General features: G+C 40.3%; 1 protein-coding gene across 2 annotated transcripts in view; it reads right to left on the bottom strand.

Annotated features, from left to right (window-relative positions):
• The window catches only part of LOC138948197 (prion-like-(Q/N-rich) domain-bearing protein 25), a 22,594-nt gene extending 2,266 nt beyond the window's left edge, over positions 1-20,328 (bottom strand). The window contains exons 1-8 of one of the 2 annotated variants that reach the window (XM_070319699.1): positions 20,232-20,328; positions 15,926-16,033; positions 11,884-11,958; positions 9,760-9,888; positions 8,953-9,033; positions 6,015-6,104; positions 1,477-1,608; positions 1-1,197 (exon numbers count right to left, since the gene is read on the bottom strand). The exon at positions 1-1,197 is cut by the window's left edge and continues 2,266 nt beyond it. In XM_070319699.1, coding sequence (XP_070175800.1) covers positions 1,130-1,197; positions 1,477-1,608; positions 6,015-6,104; positions 8,953-9,033; positions 9,760-9,888; positions 11,884-11,958; positions 15,926-16,033; positions 20,232-20,283 — 735 coding nt within the window. In that variant the 5' untranslated portion in view covers positions 20,284-20,328 and the 3' untranslated portion in view covers positions 1-1,129. The remainder of the gene's footprint in view (positions 1,198-1,476; positions 1,609-6,014; positions 6,105-8,952; positions 9,034-9,759; positions 9,889-11,883; positions 11,959-15,925; positions 16,034-20,231) is intronic. The other variant, XM_070319700.1, reaches the window with a different exon arrangement.
• Between the last annotated feature and the right edge of the window lie 6,607 nt (positions 20,329-26,935).

The raw sequence follows: 26,935 nt of genomic DNA, 5'->3' as shown, positions 1-26,935 counted from the left end.
CTTTTGGTAGCATAACTGGCGAGTTTGATGAACTAGAAGACTGATTTTTTATTTTACATCAAGACAAATGTGTAGCTGATATCAATGTGCAGACAGTTTTTATGTTCGCATGAACATTTGCTGTACATACTGCTCACGGCGGACATGCCCCATGACAAATAGGCGGACTTGCCCCCGCACGGGCAGGCAACTCTAGTGCCAAATAGCGAGCCGCACAACATGGGAAGGAAGAAGCAAAACTTTCGTCAGAACTCGACCTTAATTAACGCACTTTCACTCGACACCAAGACTAAGTATTTGTTCTCAGAGGTAATGCATCAAAACCTAAGTCAACTCCAATGCATTCATGTTACACAAATTAAGAAAAACACTTTTTGTGATCTGTACTCACGATATTTGGGCGCGCAACCTCTGAACTTCTGCAGGATATGGCGGGAAGAAGGGACACCACTCTCACATGGTGTGAATGACTAAAAGGTGGCAAACGTAAGAATAAACAGACAAAGACGGATGTGCCTACGAAACAGCAAGCCATGTAGTATTATGTTTATCCTACATACTGTACTTACGTGTATTTTACTGAAAATGTCCTGCAGTCGAGGCAACTAAATTGAAGACGCTTGTTTTGGAACCTCGATCTCTTCTAAAGCCTCGTGCAATCTATTACGTCAAAGCAAAGAAACGTCACTCTGAAAGTGTGGCGTGACGTGTTAGTTCTAAAGATTCATCGAGGGTAATTATCGAGCGCAATTTTTGTTTCTATAATGACGTTTGTCTCGGTGACTTTGGCATCATAAGCAGTGGAAAAAACAGGTCCCTGCCAGACTTGCTTGACATGACCTCATTTACATGATACACACACGTGTGATTTGAACGATCATTATCTCACGGGTGTCTCTCTCACGTATGTAGGATAAAAAACAATATCACTAAAGAGCTTGCAAAACTACAACCAGTTTTATAATTGTTATCTAATCATTCAATAAGTCAGAACAGTTTTGCGTGGGAAGAGGAGAAAAGTTTACCACTTAAAACCTTCACCACAGTGAATCGAAAGTTTAAAAGTCAAGTTCAATTCCAGTTGGTCACGTGGCATGTGCTCTCTCGATCTCTGACGTAGTTATGGTGTTCAGAGGAAGCGTGACGTCACGAAGGTTGCCATAACCAGTAGCATGGAAGCGGCGACACCCATGGCGCCTGTTGAACAGAAAGGTAACGGAAAATATTCTAACGAGTATTGACGATTTCTTCTTCTTCTTCTTCTTCTTTCTCAGATTCTGCTTGTTAAATCTTTGGTAAACAAATTCGCGCTCTTTATTTAAACTGTCACGCGTTCAAACAAAGAAACACATTCACACGCTCTGTCGTGCGCGCACACACACACACGTACGCACGCACTCACGCACGCGCACGTACACACAAACACACACACACACACGCACACACACACACACACACACACACACACATCCTTACCGCCACACTTGGTCATGTCGGGGCTGGCAGCTAGGCCCCCGGTACAGCTGCACCGTTTGACTCCATCGCTCGGACACTCGGCACCAGCAACACATTCTTCTGTGGCACTGCAGGGCTGCTCAATCTTTTTTTCTGCAATGAAAGCAAGAACACGGTGTGTCAACTGATTCCGTTCATCCACCGGATGTTTCCGTTCATCCGCAGGATGTGTCCGTTCATACAGCCCCATTTTTACATTTAGTCAAGTTTTGACTAAATGTTTTAACGTAGAGGGGGGAATCGAGACGAGGGTCGTGGTGTATGTGCGTGTGTGTGTGTGTGTGTGTGTGTGTGTGTGTGTGTGTGTGTGTGTGTGTGTGTGTGTGTGTGTGTGTGTGTGTATGTCTGTCTGTCTGTGTGTGTGTGTGTGTGTAGAGCGAATCAGACTAAACTACTGGACCGATCTTTATGAAATTTGACATGAGAGTTCCTGGGTATGAAATCCCCGAACGTTTTTTTCATTTTTTTGATAAATGTCTTTGATGACGTCATATCCGGCTTTTCGTGAAAGTTGAGGCGGCACTGTCACGCCCTCATTTTTCAACCAAATTGGTTGAAATTTTGGTCAAGTAATCTTCGACGAAGCCCGGACTTCGGTATTGCATTTCAGCTTGGTGGCTTAAAAATTAATTAATGACTTTGGTCATTAAAAATCTGAAAATTGTAAAATAAAATAAAAATTTATAAAACGATCTAAATTTACGTTCATCTCATTCTCCATCATTTTCTGATTCCAAAAACATATAAATATGTTATATTTGGATTAAAAACAAGCTCTGAAAATTAAATATATAAAAATTATTATCAAAATTAAATTGTCGAAATCAATTTAAAAACACTTTCATCTTATTCCTTGTCGGTTCCTGATTCCAAAAACATATAGATATGATATGTTTGGATTAAAAACACGCTCAGAAAGTTAAAACAAAGAGAGGTACAGAAAAGCGTGCTATCCTTCTTAGCGCAACTACTACCCCGCTCTTCTTGTCAATTTCACTGCCTTTGCCATGAGCGGTGGACTGACGATGCTACGAGTATACGCTGAAAAATGGCATTGCGTTCAGTTTCATTCTGTGAGTTCGACAGCTACTTGACTAAATGTTGTATTTTCGCCTTACGCGACTTGTTGTCACTTGCTTCGGGAAAAACGTTGTAGTAAGTCGTGGGGGCAGCGCGCTTGTGTGATATTGAAAGAATAAGGTAGCGAAATGGTTGGGCTATGTGTACGATAAGCACCAAGGTGCTAGTGAATCCTAATAATAACACACGTGGGCCGAACGTGGCAAAATTGCCTGATTTTTTAACATTTTCTTGTTTTTCTCGCTCTGTTATCGAATCTGACCCCTGATTTGCACATGATCACCAAAACCATTGCCTGTTACGACATTTCGCTTGAACAGAAGTTTATAGAAACCCATGGCTTTTGTACAATCACTTGTCTTTTGAAAACATACAGATTCCGTTCATACCCCATGTTTCCGTTCGTACAAAAGTGCATGTTTCCCTTCGTACGAAAAGCGTTTCCGTTCATACACATTCGTTAGATCAGAGTGAAACAGGCCCCCACTACAAGTTCTGTGTATTCCAATCGTCTTCAAATAGCACAAAGTACGAATGCGTGTGATATTAGACCTATGTGAACCATAAGATGAATTGAATTTGCAAAAAACAGTTTTGTGTCCGTTCGTACTGATTTTGACGGGAAAATGTGTCTGTTCGTACCACTTTCATCAAATTGTTTCCCTTCGTACGCTTTTCATGACGTTTATGATTTATGGTAGAAAGCTTGTGCAATTAGCATTCTAATACCCATAATTCGAATGCATGTTGTTCATGAGTGCAACAACACGCGACTGTGGCTTTTCTGGTGCAATACCATCCCTGTTTAAAATCTTACTGAAGAGCAAACATTTTGATAAGTGTGTCTTCTTCCAGTTTCCTTACACAATGTCATTTCAAAGATCTAAACTTATGGGAAAACCTGTTCAAAATATGCTTTCTGCAAGCTAAACCTAGACATTCAGTCTTTTAGCATTTTCAGATTTGTAATGACCAAACTTTTTTTTATCATTTTTTAAGCTTTGAAGCTGAAATGCAATCCCATAGTGCGGGGGTTGCCTGGCTAAAGTTTTAAAATCAATTTGATAAAAAAAATTAGGGTGTGACAGTGCGGCGTCAACTTTTACAAAAAGTCGGATATGACGTCATCAAAGACATTTATAAAACAAGTCGCGTAAGGCGAAAATACAACATTTAGTCAAGCTGTCAGAATGAAACTGAAGGCAATGCAATTTTTCAGCAAGACCGTATACTCGTGGCATCGTCAGTCCACCGCTCATGACAAAGGCAGTGAAATTGACAAGAAGAGCGGGGTAGTAGTAGCGCTGAGAAGGATAGCACGCTTTTCTGTACCATCTTCGTTTTAACTTTCTGAGCGTGTTTTTAATCCACACATATCATATCTATATGTTTTTGGAATCAGGAACCGACAAGGAATAAGATGAAAGTGTTTTTAATTTGATTTCGACAATTTAATTTTGATAATAATTTGTATATTTTTAATTTTCAGAGCTTGTTTTTAATCCAAATATAACATATTTATATGTTTTTAGAATGAGAAAATGATGAGGAATAAGATGAACGTAAATTTAGATCGTTTTATAAAAAAATATTTTTTTACAATTTTCAGATTTTTAATGACCAAAGTCATTAATTAATTTTTAAGCCACCAATCTGAAATGCAATACCGAAGTCCGGCCTTCGTCGAAGATTGCTTGGCCAAAATTTCAATCAATTTGATTGAAAAATGAGGGTGTGACAGTGCCGCCTCAACTTTTACAAAAAGCCGGATATGACGTCATCAAAAATATTTATCGAAAAAAAGAAAAACACGTCCGGGGATATCAATCCCAGGAACTCTCATGTAAAATTTCATAAAGATCGGTCCAGTAGTTTCGGTCTACACGCACGCACGCACACACACACACGCACACACACATACACACACACACACACACACACACATATCCACACACACACACACACACACACACACACACACACACACACACACACACACACATAAACCTCGATCCTCGTTTCGATTCCCCATTTATGTTCAAACATTAAGTCAAAACTTGACTAAATGTAAAAAGGACTGATAGAGCCTGGATAATGTTTTTTCTTGATTTGTCTAAATTCTGCTCATGATTATCACAGGTGAAGCAAATGGCATGATAGGAGTAACATACACATGTACATGTTACTTAGTTCAGTCTTAGTTGCATTGCTGCAAAGCAAGCACAACTGCACAAATCAATCTTCGTTCTTATCAAAACACACAGAAAGCTCCGTCACTGAACACATTACTGAAAAGGGTACGAAGGGAAACAATTTGATGAAAGTGGTACGAACGGACACATTTTCCCGTCAAAATCAGTACGAACGGACACAAAACTGTTTTTTGCAAATTCAATTCGTCTTATGGTTCACATAGGTCCAATATCACACGCATTCGTACTTTGTGCTATTTGAAGACGATTGGAATACACAGAACTTGTAGTGGGGGCCTGTTTCACTCTGATCTAACGAATGTGTATGAACGGAAACGCTTTTAGTACGAAGGGAAACATGCACTTTTGTACGAACGGAAACATGGGGTATGAACGGAATCTGTATGTTTTCAAAAGACAAGTGATTGTACAAAAGCCATGGGTTTCTATAAACTTCTGTTCAAGCGAAATGTCGTAACAGGCAATGGTTTTGGTGATCATGTGCAAATGAAGGGTCAGATTCGATAACAGAGCGAGAAAAACAAGAAAATGTTAAAAAATCAGGCAATTTTGCCACGTTCGGCCCGCGTGTGTTATTATTAGGATTCACTAGCACCTTGGTGCTTATCGTACACATAGCCCAACCATTTCGCTACCTTATTCTTTCAATATCACACAAGCGCGCTGCCCACACGACTTACCACAACGTTTTTCCCGAAGCAAGTGACGAAAATGGGACTGTATGAACGGACACATCCTGCGGATGAACGGAAACATCCGGTGGATGAACGGAATCAGTTGACACACCGTGAAGAAGAAGTGACTTGAGGTTTGCGCATGATGAGGTCTAGTCGTGGCTGGAGATTACTCCTTGTAAAAGTGATAGACAGTCACTTTGCTGCTACATCGCAAAGGACGACAACTTTGTGCGAAACTAATTTCAAGCATGAATCGCAACAAAATGAAATTAAACGGGTAACATTTGTCATACCCAAGGATAGGTGGATAGGTGCCCCTGTGCGCGTGCGTGTGTGTGTGTGTGTGTGTGTGTGTGTGTGTGTGTGTGTGTGTGTGTGTGTGCGAGTGTGAGTGTGTGTGTGAGTGTGTGTGTGTGTGTGTGTGTGTGTGTGTGTGTGTGTGTGTGTGTGTGTGTGTGTGTGTGTGTGCATGTGTGTGTGTGTGTGTGTGCGTGCGAGTGTGTGTGTGTGTGTGTGTGTGTGCACTTACTGCATTTTTTATCTTGACACGCAAGAGTGGTTGGGTCACAGGCCTTGTCAGTTGCACTGCATTCCTCGTCTACTGTTGTAATTTTTGTTTCTACAGAACAGAAATGCATAGGTTGCCAACAGTCCAACGACATCTCTTGAATGCCGGTGTCACGATTTCATCTTTCGCATGTGTACATATTTCCCCCTCGACATATACTCAAGACTGAAATGGTGTTTCCTGGTAAAATTAAGAAGTGAAATTATTTATGGACGAAAAGCATGTCAGTTTCTTACATGTGAAGAAAATTGATGGTAACATTTAATAGATTTCACCCCCAAAATCGAATTCTTCGAAAACGTGTACTGAGTGGTTACGTCCCTTGAGTAAGAAGGAAAACATTTTAGGATGAATCAAATTTCTAAGTTAAATAAAACAAATTGGTTGGACAAATTTGGCCCCATGAATGTAAGGTACACAAGGTCGCTCATCAGTACTATCGAAGGGTGTTTTTTTGTTCAGTGTAGAGTTTATACTAGATCAACGAGGCCGAGAAGCGAAATATCAACACGGCGAAAGATGAAAACGTCACACCGGACGAGTTTAGTCCAAAATCAAAACTTGACTAAATATAAAAATGAATACAAAATCTAACACAATGACACCATAACGGAGAAAATGATCCGCAGGGGAGGCAATCATCTTTCTGCAATGTAAAGGGCAACATGCCGCGGTTGTTTCTCTTGTCAGAGTATTCATTTTATCATGGTATCAAAACACGTATCAGATAAGTATTGTGGCAGTCACAGTGTTAAAAAGCAGCGAGAGTAACATGCGAAATAACTCCAATGAATGTGCCGTGAAACAGTGCAGGTTCCTTTAAGTACCAGCCAAACCATATGAACACGCATTCGTTAGGTTTGCCTCAAGAGAACCGTGCTGAACTGATCATTTGACGAAAAGGACAACAACCAAATGTTATAACATCGGGCGAAATGGAGCGTGACAAACTGATTAACTTAAATGATAACTTAGTTACACAGTAAGCCATCAGTCAAATATGAGCAGTACAAATTCACATTTTAAGCGTCGCGCGAAACTGCTCTTCGTCGGAAATAAACAACAAGCGTTTATACATTTTACATGGTGACAGCACATGATGTGACCTTTTCGCCCGAGAAGTTTATAACTGTCGTCTGTCAATGTTTCGCTGCGTTCATGTGAAGTTGTTAGCATGATCAGGAAAGGTAATATGCTGACAGTTAGGTATTAACAACTTACTTTACAGGTGAGATAAGCTGAATAATCTCAATCACGAGCAGCAGCAATTTCTGGGAGAGACCACGGGAATATTTCGTAACTATTTAAACGGCTTGAGTTGTGTGAAAGAGTGAATAACAACCCTAGCTGTAGAAAGTCTCAGCGAGAAACGTCAATTTTCGTTCGTCGAGGTAAAATGTGGATTTTGGGGTGTTTGGTCCCATTCTTTAGTCGAACTTTTGTATTTTTGAATGTACTGGATGGAAACGTGATCGGTAAATACAAAAGCTGAGAAGTTGGAACTGTCATAACAAACAATCTTCCTCTGTTTATCTGTCTTCTAGTCGCGGCTGTGTTTATCTGTCTTCTAGTCGCGGCTGTGTTTATCTGTCTTCTAGTCGCGGCTGTGTTTATGTCTTCTAGTCGCGGCTGTGTTTATGTCTTCTAGTCGCGGCTGTGTTTAAGCACATGGTAGTGAGCACATCGGATTTGAACACTCATTGTTTTTAATCTTTTTTAACTAACGCAAAAAGAAAGTTGCGGTAAAGTTAACATACACGTACTTGAAACTGTATGGTCTTACCTTCAAATTCGTATACAGCGCATTTTTAGCACCAGTTAGTCAAACGCAATTCCAGCAATGTCAGTCACTAGAGTGCATTGGAAATCCACATCTTCAATGCAGATTTTGTTTGCATTGTTTTCTTGCAAACTATAGCCAGTTATATGCAGCAAAAGACACACAACTAAATACCAAGAGTTCAAAAGCCTAAAGCAAGTTATGGATCACGTGTGGCACCACCCTGTACCTCTAAATGCAGTGACGCTTATATGCCCCCCCCCCCCTCCCTCCCTCCTTTTTTTACACCCCCGGTATAGGGGTGTGTATAGGTTTCGCTCGATGTGTTTGTTTGTTTGTTTGTTTGTGTTCGCATATAGATCTCAAGAATGAACGGACCGATCGTCACCAAACTTGGTGAACAGGTTCTATACATTCCTGAGACGGTCCTTACACAAATTGGGACCAGTCAAACACACGGTTAGGGAGTTATTGGTGGATTAAAATTATGCAAGGACTTATAGAGGGACATCTTCATGGTCAAAGGGAAATAACCATTCTCACTCAGTCACTGCCACCAACCGAGAAGGTTATTTCCCTTTGACGGGGGTGTTTTTCCTACCTCGTAGGAATTTCTTGTTTTTACCCGTACTGACGTCATCTCCCACACCAAACACGTGTTATGTGCCCCTGATCAGAAACACGCCATTGTATTCCGTTTGACTTTTTGCGTCTTCAGATCAAGTTAGTCCAGGGCTCGCTTGGATATCAATGGACGCTTTACCGGGAGGATCCGGGCGGGGATGTAGCTCAGTCGGTAGCGCGCTGGATTTGTATCCAGTTGGCCGCTGTCAGCGTGAGTTCGTCCCCACGTTCGGCGAGAGATTTATTTCTCAGAGTCAACTTTGTGTGCAGACTCTCATAGCTAATGCTTTCCGATTCATATAGCTAATGCTTGCCGATTCATAGCTAATGCTTGCCGATTCATGGCTAATGCTTGAAATACGCATGTCAATTTAACGTCAACGGTTTGAAGACCTCTGAGCCCTTCACAAAAACATTGTGGTTATATCTGTAATACTAATTGTGTCTTGAGGTTAGTTATGAACCTCTCAGCGAACACACGTGACGGGAACTTACTGCATGTCCCGCCTTCGCAGGTTGCATCTGACGCACAGGGCCCGGTATCGCCACAACCCGTTGGTTCTGCCTTCACCGGCTCTGCAACAACAGACACAAACCTGGCACCAACGTCCTTACGTGCCGCATAGGCTGCTCAGAAAGTAACACACAGACAGACACAGGCACACATACCCGCAAAGACACAAACACTAACAACAACCCAGACACGCGCACGTTAGCACACACACACACACACACACACACACACACACACACACACACACACACACACACACACACACACACACACACACACACACATATGAATGCGAATGTACCTTTTTTTCCAAAAAGAGACCCAAAATACCCCTTTAAAAAACTTAATTTCATCAGCATTATGAGTACGGATGAGACGAAAAACCGAGGTCCCTTCGTGTACACTACATTGGGGGTGCACGTTAAAGATCCCACGATTGACAAAAGGGTCTTTCCTGGCAAAATTGTATAGGCATAGCTAAAAATGTCCACCAAATACCCGTGTGACTTGGAATACTAGGCCGTGAAAAGTAGGATATGCGCCGAAATGGCTGCGATCTGCTGGCCGATGTGAATGCGTGATGTATTGTGTAAAAATTTCCATCTCACACGGCATAATTAAATCCCTGCGCCTTAAATATGTGCGCGATATAAATTGCATAAAAATTAAAAAAAAAAAAATTTAAAAACTCCCTGCGCTTAGAACTGTACCCACGGAATACGCGCGATATAAGCCTCATATTGATTGATATTGATTGATTGAGCCCTGACTGCTGTTTGTTCCCTTACCACACACGGTATTCTCGGTGGTGGCTGTGAAATCCTTTTTGCATAAACACGTGTTGCCAAGACATTCGGCATGAGCAATACAGTTCGGTGTGGCGGGTTCCGAATAGCAGTAGCCGTCAACCCTTATCTCTGCAAGAAACAAACAAGTCACGTCAAGTCATATCAAAACGTCTATTCAGTCGGTCGACTTTAAAGATTGAACCTGACCACAATACGACCGAGACTAGTTAATCCAGGGTTTGCCGAAACCCTTCGACCGAGACAGCGCTGATTCTATGGTCTTGGTGGTTGAGTGAACCTTATTAACTGTACACGGATTTTCTAAATTTCTGAGTGTCTTTTGTCTATTGAAACGCAGCATTTTTGGATTCAGGAAAAAGTAAAGAATACAATGCGATCACTTTTAAAAATTCTGTTTTTGCAATTTGATTGTTTTGTTAAATCTCGGTTCCCAGTCTACAGAAAACACATAGGCAAACTAGTCAAATATGGACTAAATGTTAAAAACCAAACGACTTGAGATTTGCACTTCTTTTAGGCAGAGCCATTATTTTCATTCTGAGGCGAGAGTTTCCAGTCCATTGACAGCTTTCAAAACCAACTACTTTGTTATTTGCCAAATTGACAAATATGGCTGCTGCTCAATCTCAAACCTCCAAAATCCAAAAACAAAGAGACTGCCAACGTTCCAAAATTCAGAATAAAAAAACCAAGAAAGGTAAGTTGTTGGAACATTTGTTATTGACAAAACAATACATTACAGTCACAAACATGGCGACCCAACGGTCTTTACAGTGCACACACACACAATGAGTAACAACAACTTTCTTTCTTTGTTTGGTGTTTAACGTCGTTTTCAACCGTTCAAGGTTATATCGCGACGGAACAAGAACTTAGCTTGAGGAGCATAAAGTGAGATCATAACACAAGACAAGAATTAAGAGTCAATTTTGAGTGAATAAATAAAAAAGACTGAGATTCTCGTTCTCCCCAGAAGCATAACGTGAGATTTTAAGATAAGACAAGAATTAAGAGTCTTTTTTTTTGGGGGGGGGGGGGGTGACAAATGGAGGAGACCGAGAATCATAATGCCCTGTAATTCTCTTCAGGAGCACAAATTGAGATCACTCACTGCCTCTGCTGACTCCCGCTGTTTTTTGTTTGTTACCGCTTGCTTCCCTTTATATTATGAACCGACCATGGGGCGTCATCGTCCCGAAAGAAATCTTCAAAATCTTCAAAACCGTTTCGAATTCTGGGTAGGGAAATTCTTTTCTCTTCATGAAAAGACGTCAGCGCCTTTCGGCGATTGGTCAATGCATTTTGGAGCTGGACATACTGTTGGTCACACTCGAAATGAATGCTACTTGAGTTTGCTTTACAAACGGATACGAAGTGGACAGGAACATGGGGTCAGTTATGAACGTAACTTCCCTCGAACAGTGAGATCCACAAACGTATAGTACACAAATACAAACGGAGAAACTCGGAAAAAACGACGAGTCGATACTGATAGTGATACACATAATATAGAACTCACTTGTAATATTTGAAGTCAAAATGTGAAGAATGAGGCTACCCATATGCCTTAGGTGACGTCATATCCCACACTATAACACGTGTCACGTGCCCCTGATCACAAACACGTCATTTTATTTCGTTTTGGGGCGCAGTGGCGTGGTGGTAAGACGTCGGCCTGCTAATCGGGAGGTCGTGAGTTCGAATCCCGGTCGCTGCCGCCTGGTGGGTTAAGAGTGGAGATTTTTCCGATCTCCCAGGTCAACTCATGTGCAGACCTGCTAGTGACTTAACCCCCTTCGTGTGTACACGCAAGCACAAGACCAAGTGCGCACGGAAAAGATCCTGTAATCCATGTCAGAGTTCGGTGGGTTATAAAAACATGAAAATACCCAGCATGCCTCCCCCGAAATCGGCGTATGCTGCCCGAATGGCGGGGTGAAAACGGTCATACACGTAAAAATCCACTCGTGCTAAAACATGATTAAACGTGGGAGTCTAAGCCCATGAACAAAGAAGAAGAAGAAGAAGAAGAAGAAGAAGAAGATTTCGTTTTATTTCTTGTGTCTTGAGGTTAGTGAGCAAACACACATGGCGAATACTTACTGCATGTCCCGTCTTCGCAAGTGTCAACTACCAAACAAGGCGTGGTAGTGTTACAAGGCGAACCTGCATTCATTTCTGCAAAAAACGAAAACAAAACAACAATATTAACAATGGGAGCTATCAAGAACATGACACATACAAACGCACGAGCACGCCCTGACGGGTACATGCTCCTGCAATGAAACAGGATCTTTTTAGTTTGTTTTTATTTTTCGTTAATCTTGACTGAATGTATTCCGGCAGACTATTAGGAACTAAGAGTTTCTCTCTCTCTCTCTCTCTCTCTCTCTCTCTCTCTCTCTCTCTCTCTCTCTCTCTCTCTCTCTCTCTCTCGTTTGCTTATGCCACTACCCTCGTTAATAAAGAATTTGTCATTTGTCATTGTTATTGTCTCTCTCTCTCTCTATCACACACACACGCACGCACGCACGCCGGCACACACGCACGCACGCACGCACACACACACACACACACACACACACACACACACACACACACACACACACACACGTGGAGTTAGTTACTTTCCTTGCAAATGAAAAAACACGACACATTTGTAACAACTTTTGAAACTAAATTCCAATTTGTACACACAAACAAACATGAAACTGGACGGGTAAGAGTGATGAATAATTGATAACACTTTGTCACATTCTATGATAGGTATCCCATTTGACCGCAGTGAAAAAATGAATACCCCTTAACTTACTTACTTTTAAACGATGGTACTTCTACCCCCTTCCCCCTACTCATTTTGACAGATCGGAGGAGAAAAAGTTATTAAGAATTACATGATATTTGTAAAAGACAGTTTTTATGAACAGGGGGACTCCCAAAAATGCCACCCTCTAAAATGATAATAACTTCCACATGTGTTCCGCGAATTACTCCCACATGTGTTCCGCGAATTACTTCATATTTTGTGTAAATGAGTCTGAAATGTGCAATGATAATTTCACAAAGTTTCAGGTGTGTAGGTGCAGTTGTTTGTTTTGTACGGTTTAAAAAAAAAATTCAAATTCGGAGATTGCCTCAACAGTGGGAGGTTTGACACTGAGCAGTAGCCACACTCAACCGACCATCCACACTAACTGTAATTGCTGTTTCAACTTATACATTGTCTGAGGATAGTTTGTGTGTGCAAGGCCCTCCAAATATACCAAAAGGTAAACATCAGGAGGGTTAAAATCGGGTTAGTTTGGATACCACTCAGTACCAAACCTCATACTTTTCAGCCAGTCCTCAAAAGTGGAATAAACGTTCAAATACAGTTTAAAAGTCAGACCATTTAACATACGTACCTGAAACTCTGTGAACGTAGGCTATTATCCCATATTGCAAGCCCATGTACATCAAATATAAACAAATTCGCTCAATCATTTTAAAAGCTATAAGCATTTTAGTGGGTGGTATTTTTTTTTTTTTTTTTTTTTTTTTTTTGGGGGGGGGTCACCCTATTAGCAGAGACATAGTGTATGTCTCTGCTATTAGTTTAAGGATTACGAGTGCGTGAAATCACCAGAAGTGTTTAAGCCCTTATTTATAAGATCATGACACTCGAGTATGGTGTATCAGACTTTTGAAAAAGAATCAGCACTGAATAAATTTTTGAAATTGAACAGAAAAAAATATTCAAACTTGTCAAGCTTAAATACATGTACCTAGTTTCACTTAGCTTTGTTCGTCAAGCTGTCTATTTGTGTTATTTTGCTTGTACATTTAAACTTTTTGCGGATGAAATTCGCTTGTTCATATCGATGCTTTTTATTCCAGCGTCGCGGACGACGCTGGTATCTGCGGTCGGGAAGACTTTCCACGAATTTGCCACAGGGCGCCGCCATGTTTTCTGTGCTCGACTGCGAGCAGACCACAGGCACATTACACCCAAAATTCTTGTAGGCATACACAGACGCAACATATAGACAATAACACCCACAACACTTCAACTGCATATGAAAGGAATAAAAATAAATCCGCAAATCAGTCGCGCACAATACACCAGTTAGAAAAACAAGGAGTACCAAAGCGGCGTGCAGAAACTAAACTGACTCGGAGACTGAGAAGAAACATTTATCACACGATGTGGATAGCAAACATTAAAATAAAACAGATAAGTCAAGCAAAAAATAAACACAAATATCGAAAACACAATAAACAAAGGTAAAGAAAACAAAAAGAGATGCTTGCCGACAGTCAGTGTGTGTGTGCGTGGTTTGCCGTGTGCGTCAGCGGGGTGTGTGTGTGTGTGTGTGTGTGTGTGTGTGCGTGCGCGTGCATGCGTGCGTAGGCTACGTTCTTGCGTGTGTGCGTTCGAATGAGAAAGAAGAGAGAGAGAGAGGATTGAACAATGAGGTCACGTTCTCTGTCACATGAATACATATACACACACTGAAGGCTACTTCGGACACGAACACTTGCCAACAACTGTGGTTGGACATGCTTTTGAAATGTAATATTTTTTCGACATGATTTCTGGACATACGAATCCCGCTGTGTTGCCTACTGATGTTGCGAATGATGAAGGTTTTGAGTTGACTGACCTTGAGGAGGGATTGCATCAGGCGTTTATCGTCTCAAATTATATCCTTGCTACTTTTCAGGAGTCAACTATTGCCATTCATGGTAACTTGGATAGTCAATGTTTTTATTTGTTTGATTCCCATCAAAGAAACAGAAATGGTAACCATTCTTCAAATGGCGCTGCAGTTTTGATGTCATCAAGTTAATTCCTTTGCAGAATTGATTGATTTTCTCAAAAGCCATTATCAATGTGTTTATCAATTAACACCTGTTCATTTCTGTCCAACTGCAATGCAAACTCAATGTGGAGGAAACAAGGATTCATTACAAACAAGTCATCCCTGTACATCAACAGATTTATGTACCTCAATCAATACTGCTAGTATGAGTGACAGGAATCTAAAAGAAAAAACAACCAAACGCAAATGTACTACTACTTCTACGACTCGTTTGAATGTAAAACAGAAATGTAACACTATCTGTGACAATGACGGTTCTACGACTCGTTTGAAGGACAGTATAGATCGAACCTTAACCCACAACTACGACAATTGGTGTCAGACTTTTTTGAACAGGAAAATATGCCTCTGTTCAACAGTAACCAAAACATGGAAGATGTTTTTGAAACTTTACAGAAATGTAACACTAGCCTATCTGTGACAATGTTGCTTTTGAATTGAACCCACATTTGTTGAACAGGAGAGAATGTTCCTGTTCAACAGTGCCCAAAACACTGAATCTGACGTTTTTGAATCTTTTCTGTCATCTAACTGAATCTGACGTTTTTGAATCTTTTCTGTCATCTAACCCAATTGCTCATGACTTCATCGATCTTGAACATGCCTACTTTTCAAAGAAAGACAGACAAAAGCGAAATCTGCATGTTAGCCATCTGCCTGAAATGGTCAATGCACTTTTGTAAAATTGTCACAGCTGTTATGCACTTTTGTGAAATGGTCAGTGCTGTTGTGCACTTATGCAAAACTTGGTGCTGTGCTGTTAACATTTGAACAAAATGCATTTTGTTCAAATGTTTAGTGCAACTTGCTACTATATAATCGCTGTATGCGCTTTGTGGTAATAATGCACTGTTGTGAAAAGTTTGCGCTAAATGTTGGCACTATGCATCATTGTTGGAGCACCCTCCTGTAGATGCACCATGCTGAAAAATGTACTTATGAATCAAGCATTGACTGAAATAAACAATTTATATATCCAGCACAACATGCAATTCATTAACTTTTGACCCTAACCTTTAACACTTCCCAAAATAAATCTTTGGTGGACATTGCATCGACGCTGTTCATTTTGAATGAACATTTTTCTTGTTCTCTCATGTGCCAGGAGATGCCTGTTCCCCATAACTCATTCTTATTGCACACGTCGTATGCATTTAGAGCGCTTAATTAACTTTCATTGTCAAATTATTATTTTTTTCAAAATTGGGGCACGGAATTAGGGTTGACGTCGTATTTTAATTGTACTTTCTGTTATTAGGGCTACTCAAGGGACGGCTACTTACTGCATGTCGATGTCCCTTCTTCGCATAGAATGGCAGCGCCATTGTCAGTCGGGTCGTCACAAGCACCTTTATTATTACATCGTTCGCCTGCCGCTTGTGCATCGGTGCCTGAAAACAAGGGGCAGTTCGTCACACATCACAACGCATTATTCAAAGTTGAAGCGAGTACGGGAGCAATGCAACACTGAGTTGTGTATGAAATAGTGATAAAAGCGGGCGGGGGAAGGGGGGAGGGAGGGGGAATTTCATTTTAAAACAAACGAGCAAAAATGTAACGAGCATACAAGCTGTTCGATATTTGCAGCCGGTTGACCGGCCGCAGTAAGGTATCCCCACTTCCCACTGTTTTCCCCGCTAGTCAGCTGCCAGATGTATTTAGTGAATATTTTATCAAGAAGGTTTCAAATATTCGTTCTGAACTTGATCAGATGGGTGCACATTCTGCTTCCTCCAGTCATGTTGATGTTCCCACTGATTGTTCTTTTACATCATTTCAGCCAATCAGTGAAAAAGACCTTAAATCCATTATTCTGAAGTCAAAACCAACAACTTGTCCACTTGATGCCATACCCACACCACTGCTTTTTGAGAATCTTGATGTGTTGTTGCCAACTCTTACTCAAATTGTCAATGATAGCCTGTTATCTGGTGTTTTTCCATCATTGTTCAAAACTGCACTTGTCAAACCACTTCTCAAAAAACCTAGTCTTGATGTCAATATTTTGAAAAACTATCGTCCTGTATCTAATTTATCATTCCTGTCCAAAGTTTTTGAAAAGGTAGTTTTGAAGCAGCTGTTGTCATATTTGAACACCCATGATTTGATCTCGCACTCTCAGTCCGCTTATCGCCCTTCTCATTGTACTGAGACAGCCCTACTTAAAGTAATCAGTGACATTCTGTCTGCTCTGGATGGTGGTGATGTGTCAGTGCTTACCCTACTTGACCTTTCTGCAGCGTTCGACACGATTGATCATGTCACGCTTCTCCATAGACTTCAGACTCTGTACGGCATCTCCGGTCCACCGCTGGCATGGCTCGAGTCCTATCTCATTGGCAGGACTCAGGCTGTGCTTGTCGATGGCCAGATGTCTGCTCCAGCCCCACTTTCTTTCGGCGTTCCTCAAGGTTCAGTACTCGGTCCCATCCTTTTCATCATGTACACTAAGCCCCTCTCCACACTGATTCAAAACCATTCTGTCTTAAATCAGTCTTTTGCTGATGACACCCAACTGTATAAACCCAGTCCCCCTGCAGAGACACATTCCGCCATCCAGACCATTCAGACATGCATCACTGATGTTAAATCTTGGATGATCGATAACAAACTTAAGCTGAATGATGATAAGACTGAAGTCTTACTGTGCAAAAAGAAGAACACTACATTTCCCTCTCCCCAACCCGTTTCTGTTCAAGTAGGCGACACCGACATTCTTTTCTCCCCATCAGCTAGAAACCTTGGATTCACCCTTTCATCTGACATGACCCTTAACAAACATATATCTTTAGTCTGTAGAGCAGCTTATTTTGAGCTTCGTAAGATCAGCACCATTCGCCACACACTCTCCTCTCAAACAACTAACACTCTTGTCTGTGCCTTTGTTCTTTCTAAACTCGACTACTGCAACTCTCTTCTCTCTGGCTGTCCTCTGTATCTCCTGCATAAACTACAACAAGTCCAAAACTCGGCAGCACGCCTCATTCTGAAAGCACGAAAACGAGATCACGCAACACCACTTCTTCACACACTGCACTGGTTACCTATTCAAGCCCGCATTGACTACAAACTGTCCACCCTCTGCTTTAACTTCTTTTCTGGCTCGTCTCCTGCTTACTTCTCTGAACTCCTCACCGTCTATTCTCCAGCAAGACAACTCCGTGCCTCTTCTGACTGTCGCATCCTCACCATTCCACACACCAAAACCAAAACATACGGACAACGCACTTTTACTTTCTGCGCACCCACACACTGGAATTCTCTCCCCTTTCACATCCGCCACTCTCAGTCACCCCAAGCATTCAAACGAGCACTTAAAACGCACCTCTTCAAGAAATACAACCCCTGATTTTGTTTTCTCAGTCCATCAGTAGGCTACATGTAGTGTATTTGTTGTTTTAGTGATAATGTGATAATGTGTATACACATCTAGGGCTGTTTTTCAGTATTAATAACATGTTCTGTTTGATTAAGGGTATTCAGCTGGTATTTCCTTGTTTTTACTACCTATTGGCTCACGTAAGTGTAGCCTATGCGATCGTAACTTTGTCTGTCTGTGCGTGCGTGCGTGCGTATGTGCGTGTGTATGTCTGTGGTAGAAACTCTAACATTTGAAGACGTCACATTACATTGACGTCACATTATGACGTAAGAGGGTTAGACGTCACGCGAAGGAAGTACTGAAAGTCTCGGTCATTATTATTTTGAGCGCGCCGAGACTAGTTGGCAGTCGTGTCCTTGTAAGTAGGCTACATGCAGACAGACAGATCTAGATCTAGTGTCTCGCTTTCCTGCACAGTTTCACCTATGCTCTTTCTGTGTGTGTGTGTGTGTGTGTGTGTGTGTGTGTGTGTGTGTGTGTGTGTGTGTGTGTGTGTGTGTGTGTGTGTGTGTGTGTGACGGAGTGATTGAGTTTGTGTTACTGTTTGTCGATTTCTTACGTGAGCCTTGATGGCTTCGCCTCTTGTTTTATTCATGTTTTTATTACTTAATTAGTGGAAGAATCTGTTGTAATGTATGTTTGATGGTGTATGCTTTTAATCAAGCGTTGCTGACTATGATTGTAGATGTAAATGCTTGTATAACTGTGTTTGAATTTCAAATGTGTCAAGCGCAAAGAGCATAATTGTAAAGTTATGATGTTGCGCTATATAAATGCTCATTTATTATTATTATTATTATTATTATTATGCAAATAACTGGGATAAAGATAAGATGATCAATCAATCAATCAATCAATGAGGCTTATATCGCGCATATTCCGTGGGTACAGTTCTAGGCGCTCAGCAGTGATGCCGTGTGAGATGATATTTTATACGGCCAGTAATTGCAGCCATTTCGGCGCATATTTACCTTTCACGGCCTATTATTCCAAGTCACACGGGTATAGGTAGACAATTATTAACTGTGCCAAAGCAATTTTGCCAGGAAAGACCCTTTTGTCAATCGTGGGATCTTTAACGTGCACACCCAATGTAGTGTACACGGGGGGGAGTTCGGACACCGAAGAGAGTCTGCACACAAAGTTGACTCTGAAATAAATTTCCGCCGAACCTGGGATCGAACTCACGCTGACAGCGGCCAACTGAATACAAATCCAGCGCGCTACCAACTGAGCTATATCAGCGTGGCACTGCATCTGGTAGTGAACGCGCAAAGACGGCTCGCGTGACACGTCAGCAGTAGAATATCTTTGACACGTCAGCAGTACAATATCTTTGACACGTCAGCAGTAGAATATCTTTGACACGTCTGCGTACAGGTTCAGTTGCAAAAGCTTGTATGGCGTAGAAGTTTGAAATGCACAGGGCATCACGTTAGCGGCACAATAACAATGAGAAGAAAGTCAGTCACTTCTGTTGACCTTTGCTTTCAACATGGAGGTTTGTGGCATCAGTTGCGTTCCTCTCTTATTTATGAATTTAAATTCCAAGCTTGTTCCATAACACTTTCTGATTGTGTCATGTCTGGGAGCAAAAGAAAGGGCAGAATGAAATATCGGACGGATGGAGCGACGCAGGAACAAGGCCCGACGGTTTTATGAATGAACGATCGATGACCAACAAACACTGAAAAACCGCTAGGATTTGTCAGCCGACTGTGCCTATAAAACTATAATTGTTATCCCCATAAAAGTCAGGTCTTCTCAATACAGTATTTACTACTCATATGAGAATTTGGGCAAACAATAATATCGGTAACAAAAGGAAGATTGTTATCTGTAAGATTTTGGAAGAATATTTCTTAAATTGCAGCTTTGGATACTGTGGTCACACCCGCGCCGAACTTGCCAGTTGATAACATCAGCAGGCCTAACACTATCAATAACACAACTTGCCAGTTGATAACATCAGCAGGCCTAACACTATCAATAACACAACTTGCCAGTTGATAACATCAGCAGGCCTAACACTATGAATAACACAATAGTCGAACGCTAAAGAAAAAGACGTTTTGGATACATTTGAAAGCGCTTGGCAGCAGCTAAAATGCCTTTTATATTTGAGCGAAAGTGATCAAAAACATGTTTTGGTGTCAAAAATAATCGTCAATATTTGTTCATCAAACAGTTCACAAAACAAGACCTACCTTTAACCAGGAGAAAGATGCAGACGACGACAGCAAAGCTGAATGTGGCCATTTTGCCGGTCGTTATTTTGCCGTTGCCGAGAGACTCTCCTGGTTCTTCTGCGCGAGAAGCTCAACCACAGGTATATCATCTTACAAGTTCCTATCTCCCTTCACTGCCTCTGCTGGCGCCCGTGTTTAACAGTTTGCTTCCCTTTATATAATAAACCGACCAAAGGTCGTCATCGTACAAACAGAAATCTTTCAAAATCCCCAAATCTGTTTGGAATTCTGGGTAGGGAAATCCTTTTGTGAAATGACGTCAGCGCCCTTCGGGGATTGGTCAATGCGTTTCGGTGCAGGATTGCCAACATAATGTCTGTCTAACTTTAAGTTAATGCTGCTTGATTTTGTTTTAGAAACGGACACGAAGTTAACTTACATTGAACAGTGAGATCGACAGAGCGTACAGTACACAAACACGACCGGAGCGACTGTGAAACCGACGAGTCGATAAGTGATCCCCATGCTCGAGAACTCACGTGTAACACATCGAAGGAAAAATATCTCATTTTAACCCTGAAGACAGTGAGACCGGTCAGCTCAGTTGGTAGAGCGCCTGGCCGCCAGTCCGTTACGTTTGGTTTCTGGTTCGAATCTCCCAGCAAGCACAACCTTTTTCTAAACATTTTCTTTTAATCTTTCAACTTTTTATCGCTTTACCGCTTGTATTTTATTTCTTTTTCTACATTTCAAACCTTGAGAGTGGTGTATGGAAGATCAAATGCAGGTAATGGGTGTTGACCACTTCTAATTCATCAACTTCTGGCCCGACCGACACATCACGTGTCAATAGCGAGCAACCAGTCTATTTATACATGCACTAACCGGGTTGGGTCAAAATCGTTGGGACACCAATGCACTGTTGAAAACAATAGCGAAGACTGAGTCAACTGTGTCAGAGTCATATTTCTGTTTGCTCGGTTACGATCGAGATTTTAAATATTCCAGTGTCAGGTACACCAAACAGAGAGTTAAACCCTTTCACTAGCTGCATGACGTCCTGTGTACCTTGTGGGTAGCCTCCATTATTTTCCGACTTGACTGTAATCATACACGTGCCAGTCATTCGATTCAAAAGATGACAAGAAAAATGTTCATTCAAAATGAACAGGCGTCCATGTTATTTTGACAAAATGAATATTTTTGTTAAAGAAGCTGGCAAGCACACCCTTTCGAATATAGTGGAAGTAGTTTCGACCCTAAATGCTTAAGTACTTAGGCCTTAAACTTAAGTACGGGTTGATAGAATATTTTAATGTAAGCAGAGATGTCTCTGATATAAGTGCAGTTTATTTTCAAAGTTTGGAGTCGTAGATCATTCTTTTTGGATGCAATGTGACTAGCATGTATCGGTGAAATTTGTTGTTTAATTCTGCAAGCAAATGTGTGTGCTGTTATTGCATTATTTACAAAAAACGCACAGAAAAAAACACTATTTTCGACTACTCACTGCGGAGCAGAGCGTGCAATATACGCTCTGCTACAGAGTTATCCCACGTGCGGTTAGATAGACGCTCATACATGTAAGTACAGTTTATTTTCTAGGTTTGGTATCGTAGATAATTTTTTTTTAATGCAATGTGAAAAACAGGTATTGATACAGTTTGTTGTATAATTTTGCAAGTGAATATTTGTTTATTGGCTGCATGTTTGACAAAAACGTTGTAAAATAAACACTTTTTCGTTGCTTTTATTGTTTGCTTTGATTGCAGCCAAACGACTTGCTCTACGGGGCTGAAAATAAAGTGGTAAAAAAGTAAATTTTAAGGGGCTTATTGTCCGTCAGGTCTTAATTGCCTATATTGGACATGAATTGGTTTATACGATTCGAGTTTTATGTTTGCGCGTTTAGGTGGTATCAGCCATCTGCACTTATGGTAGAATGACCAAGATCTTTAACGTGCCATTGTGGTGACACGGGGGTGGGAGATGGATACCGTCTCTGGGTCTGCACATAAAGTTGACCCGTGTCCGTCCCGGCCCGGATTCGAACCAGCGACCTCTCGATCACAAGTCCAGTGCTCTACCACCTGAGCTACCCGGGCCCTCAAATAAAGTGGAAGACACTTTGAGATATATAAGGAATTGGATAGGCCATCATACGAGAAGGTGTAGAAATCTGCATGCTGGCAGCTTTAAAGTGTTACAGCGACATCAGAAAGCTCTAAAAGCTTTGTTTTTTTTAAATGCATGATTTTCATAGTTTGTCACTTTAGACAATTTTTGTAATAATTAATTTGATCGGAAAAAAATAGTGTAATATACAAATAAGAAAATTTTTGAATCACATTTTTGCTATCCTTGATGAGAAGCGAGTTGAAATGTGCCTAAATAAAGTCACACCTTAACATTTTTTAGTTTTTGCCCACTAAGGCATTTGCAACATGAAATTTCAGTATTTTTTAAGTTTTTACCCCCCCCCCCCCCCCAAAATGACATGTTTTAACAATTTGAAGTTTTTGTCTAAACATGAAATGACATTCTAAGATCTGAAAGCTTTTTTCTTTTTTTTAATGCAACGTCATGAATAATATTTTCAATTTTTTGCATTAAAGAAGCTGGCAAGCACACCCTTTCGAATATAGCGGAAGTAGATTCGACCCTAAATGCTTAAGTACTTAGGCCTTAAACTGAAGTACGTGTTGACAGAATATTTTAATATAAGTGCAGTTTATATTTCAAAGTTTGGAGTCGTAGATCATTCTTTTTGGATGCAAAATGACTAACATGTATCAGTGAAATTTGTTGTTTAATTCTGCAAGCAAATGTGTGTGCTGTTATTGCATTATTTGAAAAAAACCGCACAGAAAAAACACTATTTTTGACGACTCACTGCAGTTATCCCAGGTGCGGTTAGATAGACGCGCATACATGTAAGTACAGTTTATTTTCTAGGTTTGGTATCGTAGATAATTTTTTTGGAATGCAATGTGACAAACATGTATTGATACAGTTTGTTGTATAATTTTGCAAGTGAATATGTGTTTATTGGCTGCATGTTTCACTAAAACGCAGTAAAATAAAAACTTTTTCGTTGCTTTTGTTGTTTCCTTTGATTGCAGCCAAATGACTGAAAATTAAGTGGAAGACACTTTGAGATATAAGGAATCGGATAGGCCATGACACGAGAAGGTGTAGAAATCTGCTTGCAGACAGCTTTAACATGACATCACATATTGATATATTTTTTAAGTTTTTGCATATTACCCCATTTTTGAGGTCACGTTTTAACTTTGGTTAAGTGTTTGCCCACAACTGACATTAGATTACATTTAAACATTTTACATTATTTTTCTAGCACATGTTCATGTTAGTCTGCGCCATCCATTGATCACAGAACATCCACATAGGAAGAAAAGGTGTTTGACTACTGAAATAAAAATGTTTAGAGAAATGTAGAAAGAGGTGAACAAAATGCAAGATGATTTGGTATGGAATTTAGTTGTATACGTGAATGAGGTGTGAAACGTATGCAGAAAGGAAGATGTTTATTTGCGATGAAAGAAAATAGATATAATAACTTCATACTGTAGTAAAAAAAAAAATTAAAAAAAAAACCAGTAACCAGCCAATCAATTTCAAATGTTCATTCAACAGTAACCATACATTCGACAATGGTCCTCTGTAAATAAAAATTAAAAACAAATCTGCTTGGACAGAATTGTTGTTATTTTTGGGAATAAGAAAATATCAACTATCTTGAGATGCATCCTCTTGCACAAAAATAATGCAAGTTAAGGAGTTACGTCCATATGCGTAAAAAGTTAAGATGAATATATGGATCAACAATTACCTCCCCTACTTGCATTATATTTGGGCAAAGCTATAGGAATAGTGTAATGACATTTTAAAATAATTGTCACATTGCCTTAAACATTTGGATTTTGACATGGAGTATTTTACGTAATGTGTACATTTTAGACATGGCAACTGAAGGAAAAAAAAGTGGAGAAAAAAAACCTAACATTTTGTGGGACAAATTTTGTAAGTTGGGTGACGAAACCATGTAAACTTTTCCTTCACAACAGACAAAATTAAGAGGTTTTTCTTTTAACAAACACAAAGAAATATGTCTTTACCTTCGAACAAGCACAGAAAGTATGTGTTTTTGTTCATAAGACCATACATTTTGTTGTTGTGGAGATATGGATTCAACTGCAGAAAATGTGAAACTTTGCTAACAATTCCCATACCTGACATTTTAAAAGTCTAAAAAGTGCCTCCCACTAGCTTGTCACCAAATAAACAAAGTAGGTTGTAACAAAATTGCAGATTAATAAAAAAAATAGTTCAATCAATAGTATATGTCACACCTGACATTAAACTAGTAATTTCCATCACTATCCTTTTCAGGCATTAAAAATAGTTCAAAGCAGCTATAGCCCCACATGGAAGTAAGAGGCTCATTCACAAGCTAGTTAAAAGCTTTTCATTCTTTTTGTTTTTCTCAAAAGAACACGAAGTTCATAGTAAGACAACAGTATTCACAGCAGGCAGTTTTAAATCACGCAAGGGTCATTCTCAAGGTGTGTTCACGAAATACATTGTAATTTTAAACAGAGACAATTATCAGTTCACGCTTGAAGATGATTTTACTGACCAAGTTTCTCCCCATATATTTCATAACCCTGCAGGTGAAAATGGGAATACCAGCACAGAATGACTGTCAGTGAACATTTAATACCAACACTTCAAACTACATCACTCATCATAAAACAGAAGCTGTGACTTGGATTTAAATGAAAATCAAAAAGTGGAAAAACTCATACTCTGATAATTGTTGTCCAAGTGTTTCAAACTACATCACTCATCATAAAACAGAAGCTGTGACTTGGATTTAAATAAAAATCAACACGCGGAAAAACTCATACTCTGATAATTGTTGTCTAAGTGTTTGTGTGGTTAAAAAAACAAACGTACCTGATCCTGAATAAAATCAGAGCAACCCATATGATCATTAAAATGTAACCATTCACTGGTCCATAGGTATACTCTTTTCAAAAAGGAGATGGGTATGGAAGAGGCAGTGCTTCTGTTAGTGATTCAAAGTGCCAGACATCCCATCCTAGTGCTGTGAAATGGATATAAATTATATATATATTCAATATTTCATGGAAGCTTACTAATATTTGCATGCAAACATACTGTGACAGTACTAATACAGTAAAAGCATTATTGAGGGTGAACAGCCTGCTTTACTTGGTTTCAGTGAGGAGTAACAATACTAACAATAACAATAGCATGCCTAAGTTGTGAAATGTAAGTACTTAACCCCCCCCCCCCCCCCCCGGACACTGGCAAAATTCCAGCAGAATGTCCCCCACCTTCGCTGACGATTATCCACAGTTTATACAGGAAGTGTGCAGGTAGGTTGTCTGCCTCTGTGTCGGTTTTACCTCCGCGGTGTAGACGAAAAACTGTTCCACTTCTGCCACAGGGCGAAAAGTCTCGTTTTGGCACTTTAACTTGGCATATAACATCAAACATCACGTTAATCAACTGAATTGTGTGGCATTATACCTATGCGATTCATGTCACATTAGAAAAACTGCCGTAACGCAATAAAATTCCTGAGATGTTAGTATTATGCATAACACGGTAAAACATCGAGTTTTGGTGTCTGCGTTTTGGACGTTTTCGCTGGGATTACGGAGGGCTATTCACATCGTGTTAAACAAGTTGTCGCAGTGAGCAAAACACCAGATAACGTCTGGAATTATGACAAGTTATTGCAGTGACTTAAACTCGAAGTTAGCTGTTGGTTTTGATGTGTTTCACTGCGTTTTCGTCTTGCTTTTGTTTCATAATGTTGTTGCTGTTGTTGTTACTGTTGGGAGCTATACATCACATTTTTGTTCCCCCAAAAATTTATTCTTGATTAATATCAGGACGCAAACCATCCCCTTTACTTCACACACACACACACACACACACACACACACACACACACAATCTACTCCTCAGTTTGCAGCGTGGCTTCGACAGCGAGTTTGCCCGTACCCAAGGGGAGTAACTCGAAATAACTCAGCGCGCGGTCTGCTGAAAAAGGCCCTAATAGAAATCACCCGCTAGGTACACGCGCACTCAAGTTAACCTCTGCTTTGACCTGTGGCTGTGTGCCAAGAGAGAGCAGAACACACACGCCGTAGACCAGATAAATAGGTGCTTGATTCTGGTATTTTGATTTTACATAACATTAAACCTTTCTTGGGGTTCATGGTCATGGCAACAGCCATAATAATATTATATCATGTATAATATTACATTTCAGCATATGTGAATTACATGTCATCATAACAAACTGTCATACATTTTTTATTCCTCATCATTCTGATTGATCACAACCAAACCTACTATCAGTGGACACATCCAAATGCAAGCGCCTGTTCTTGACAAATTGCCACAGTGACTGATCTAAAAATATAGGTCCTTTGCCGCCACGGACACTGTTTGGCCTGTAGGTAAAATGTACAATGTATTTTCTGATTTGTGCACAAAAGCTTTTTTTCTTTTTTTCTTTTTTTTAACATAACAATGTTTAATGTTACTGTATGTTTGAAAGACCATGGTCACATTTGTAAAACAAATGTTAAATTAAAAAATAAATAACATTTTGGTTCATGATTTTTTCCTAACCCTGTGCTAAAACTAAGAAGTAAAAA

This window comes from Littorina saxatilis, linkage group LG15, assembly GCF_037325665.1.
Source record: "Littorina saxatilis isolate snail1 linkage group LG15, US_GU_Lsax_2.0, whole genome shotgun sequence".
In the NCBI taxonomy this organism is placed as follows: Eukaryota; Metazoa; Mollusca; class Gastropoda; order Littorinimorpha; family Littorinidae; genus Littorina; species Littorina saxatilis.
The sequence above is the reverse complement of the archived record's forward strand: the minus strand, read 5'-3'. Positions and strand labels throughout refer to the sequence as shown.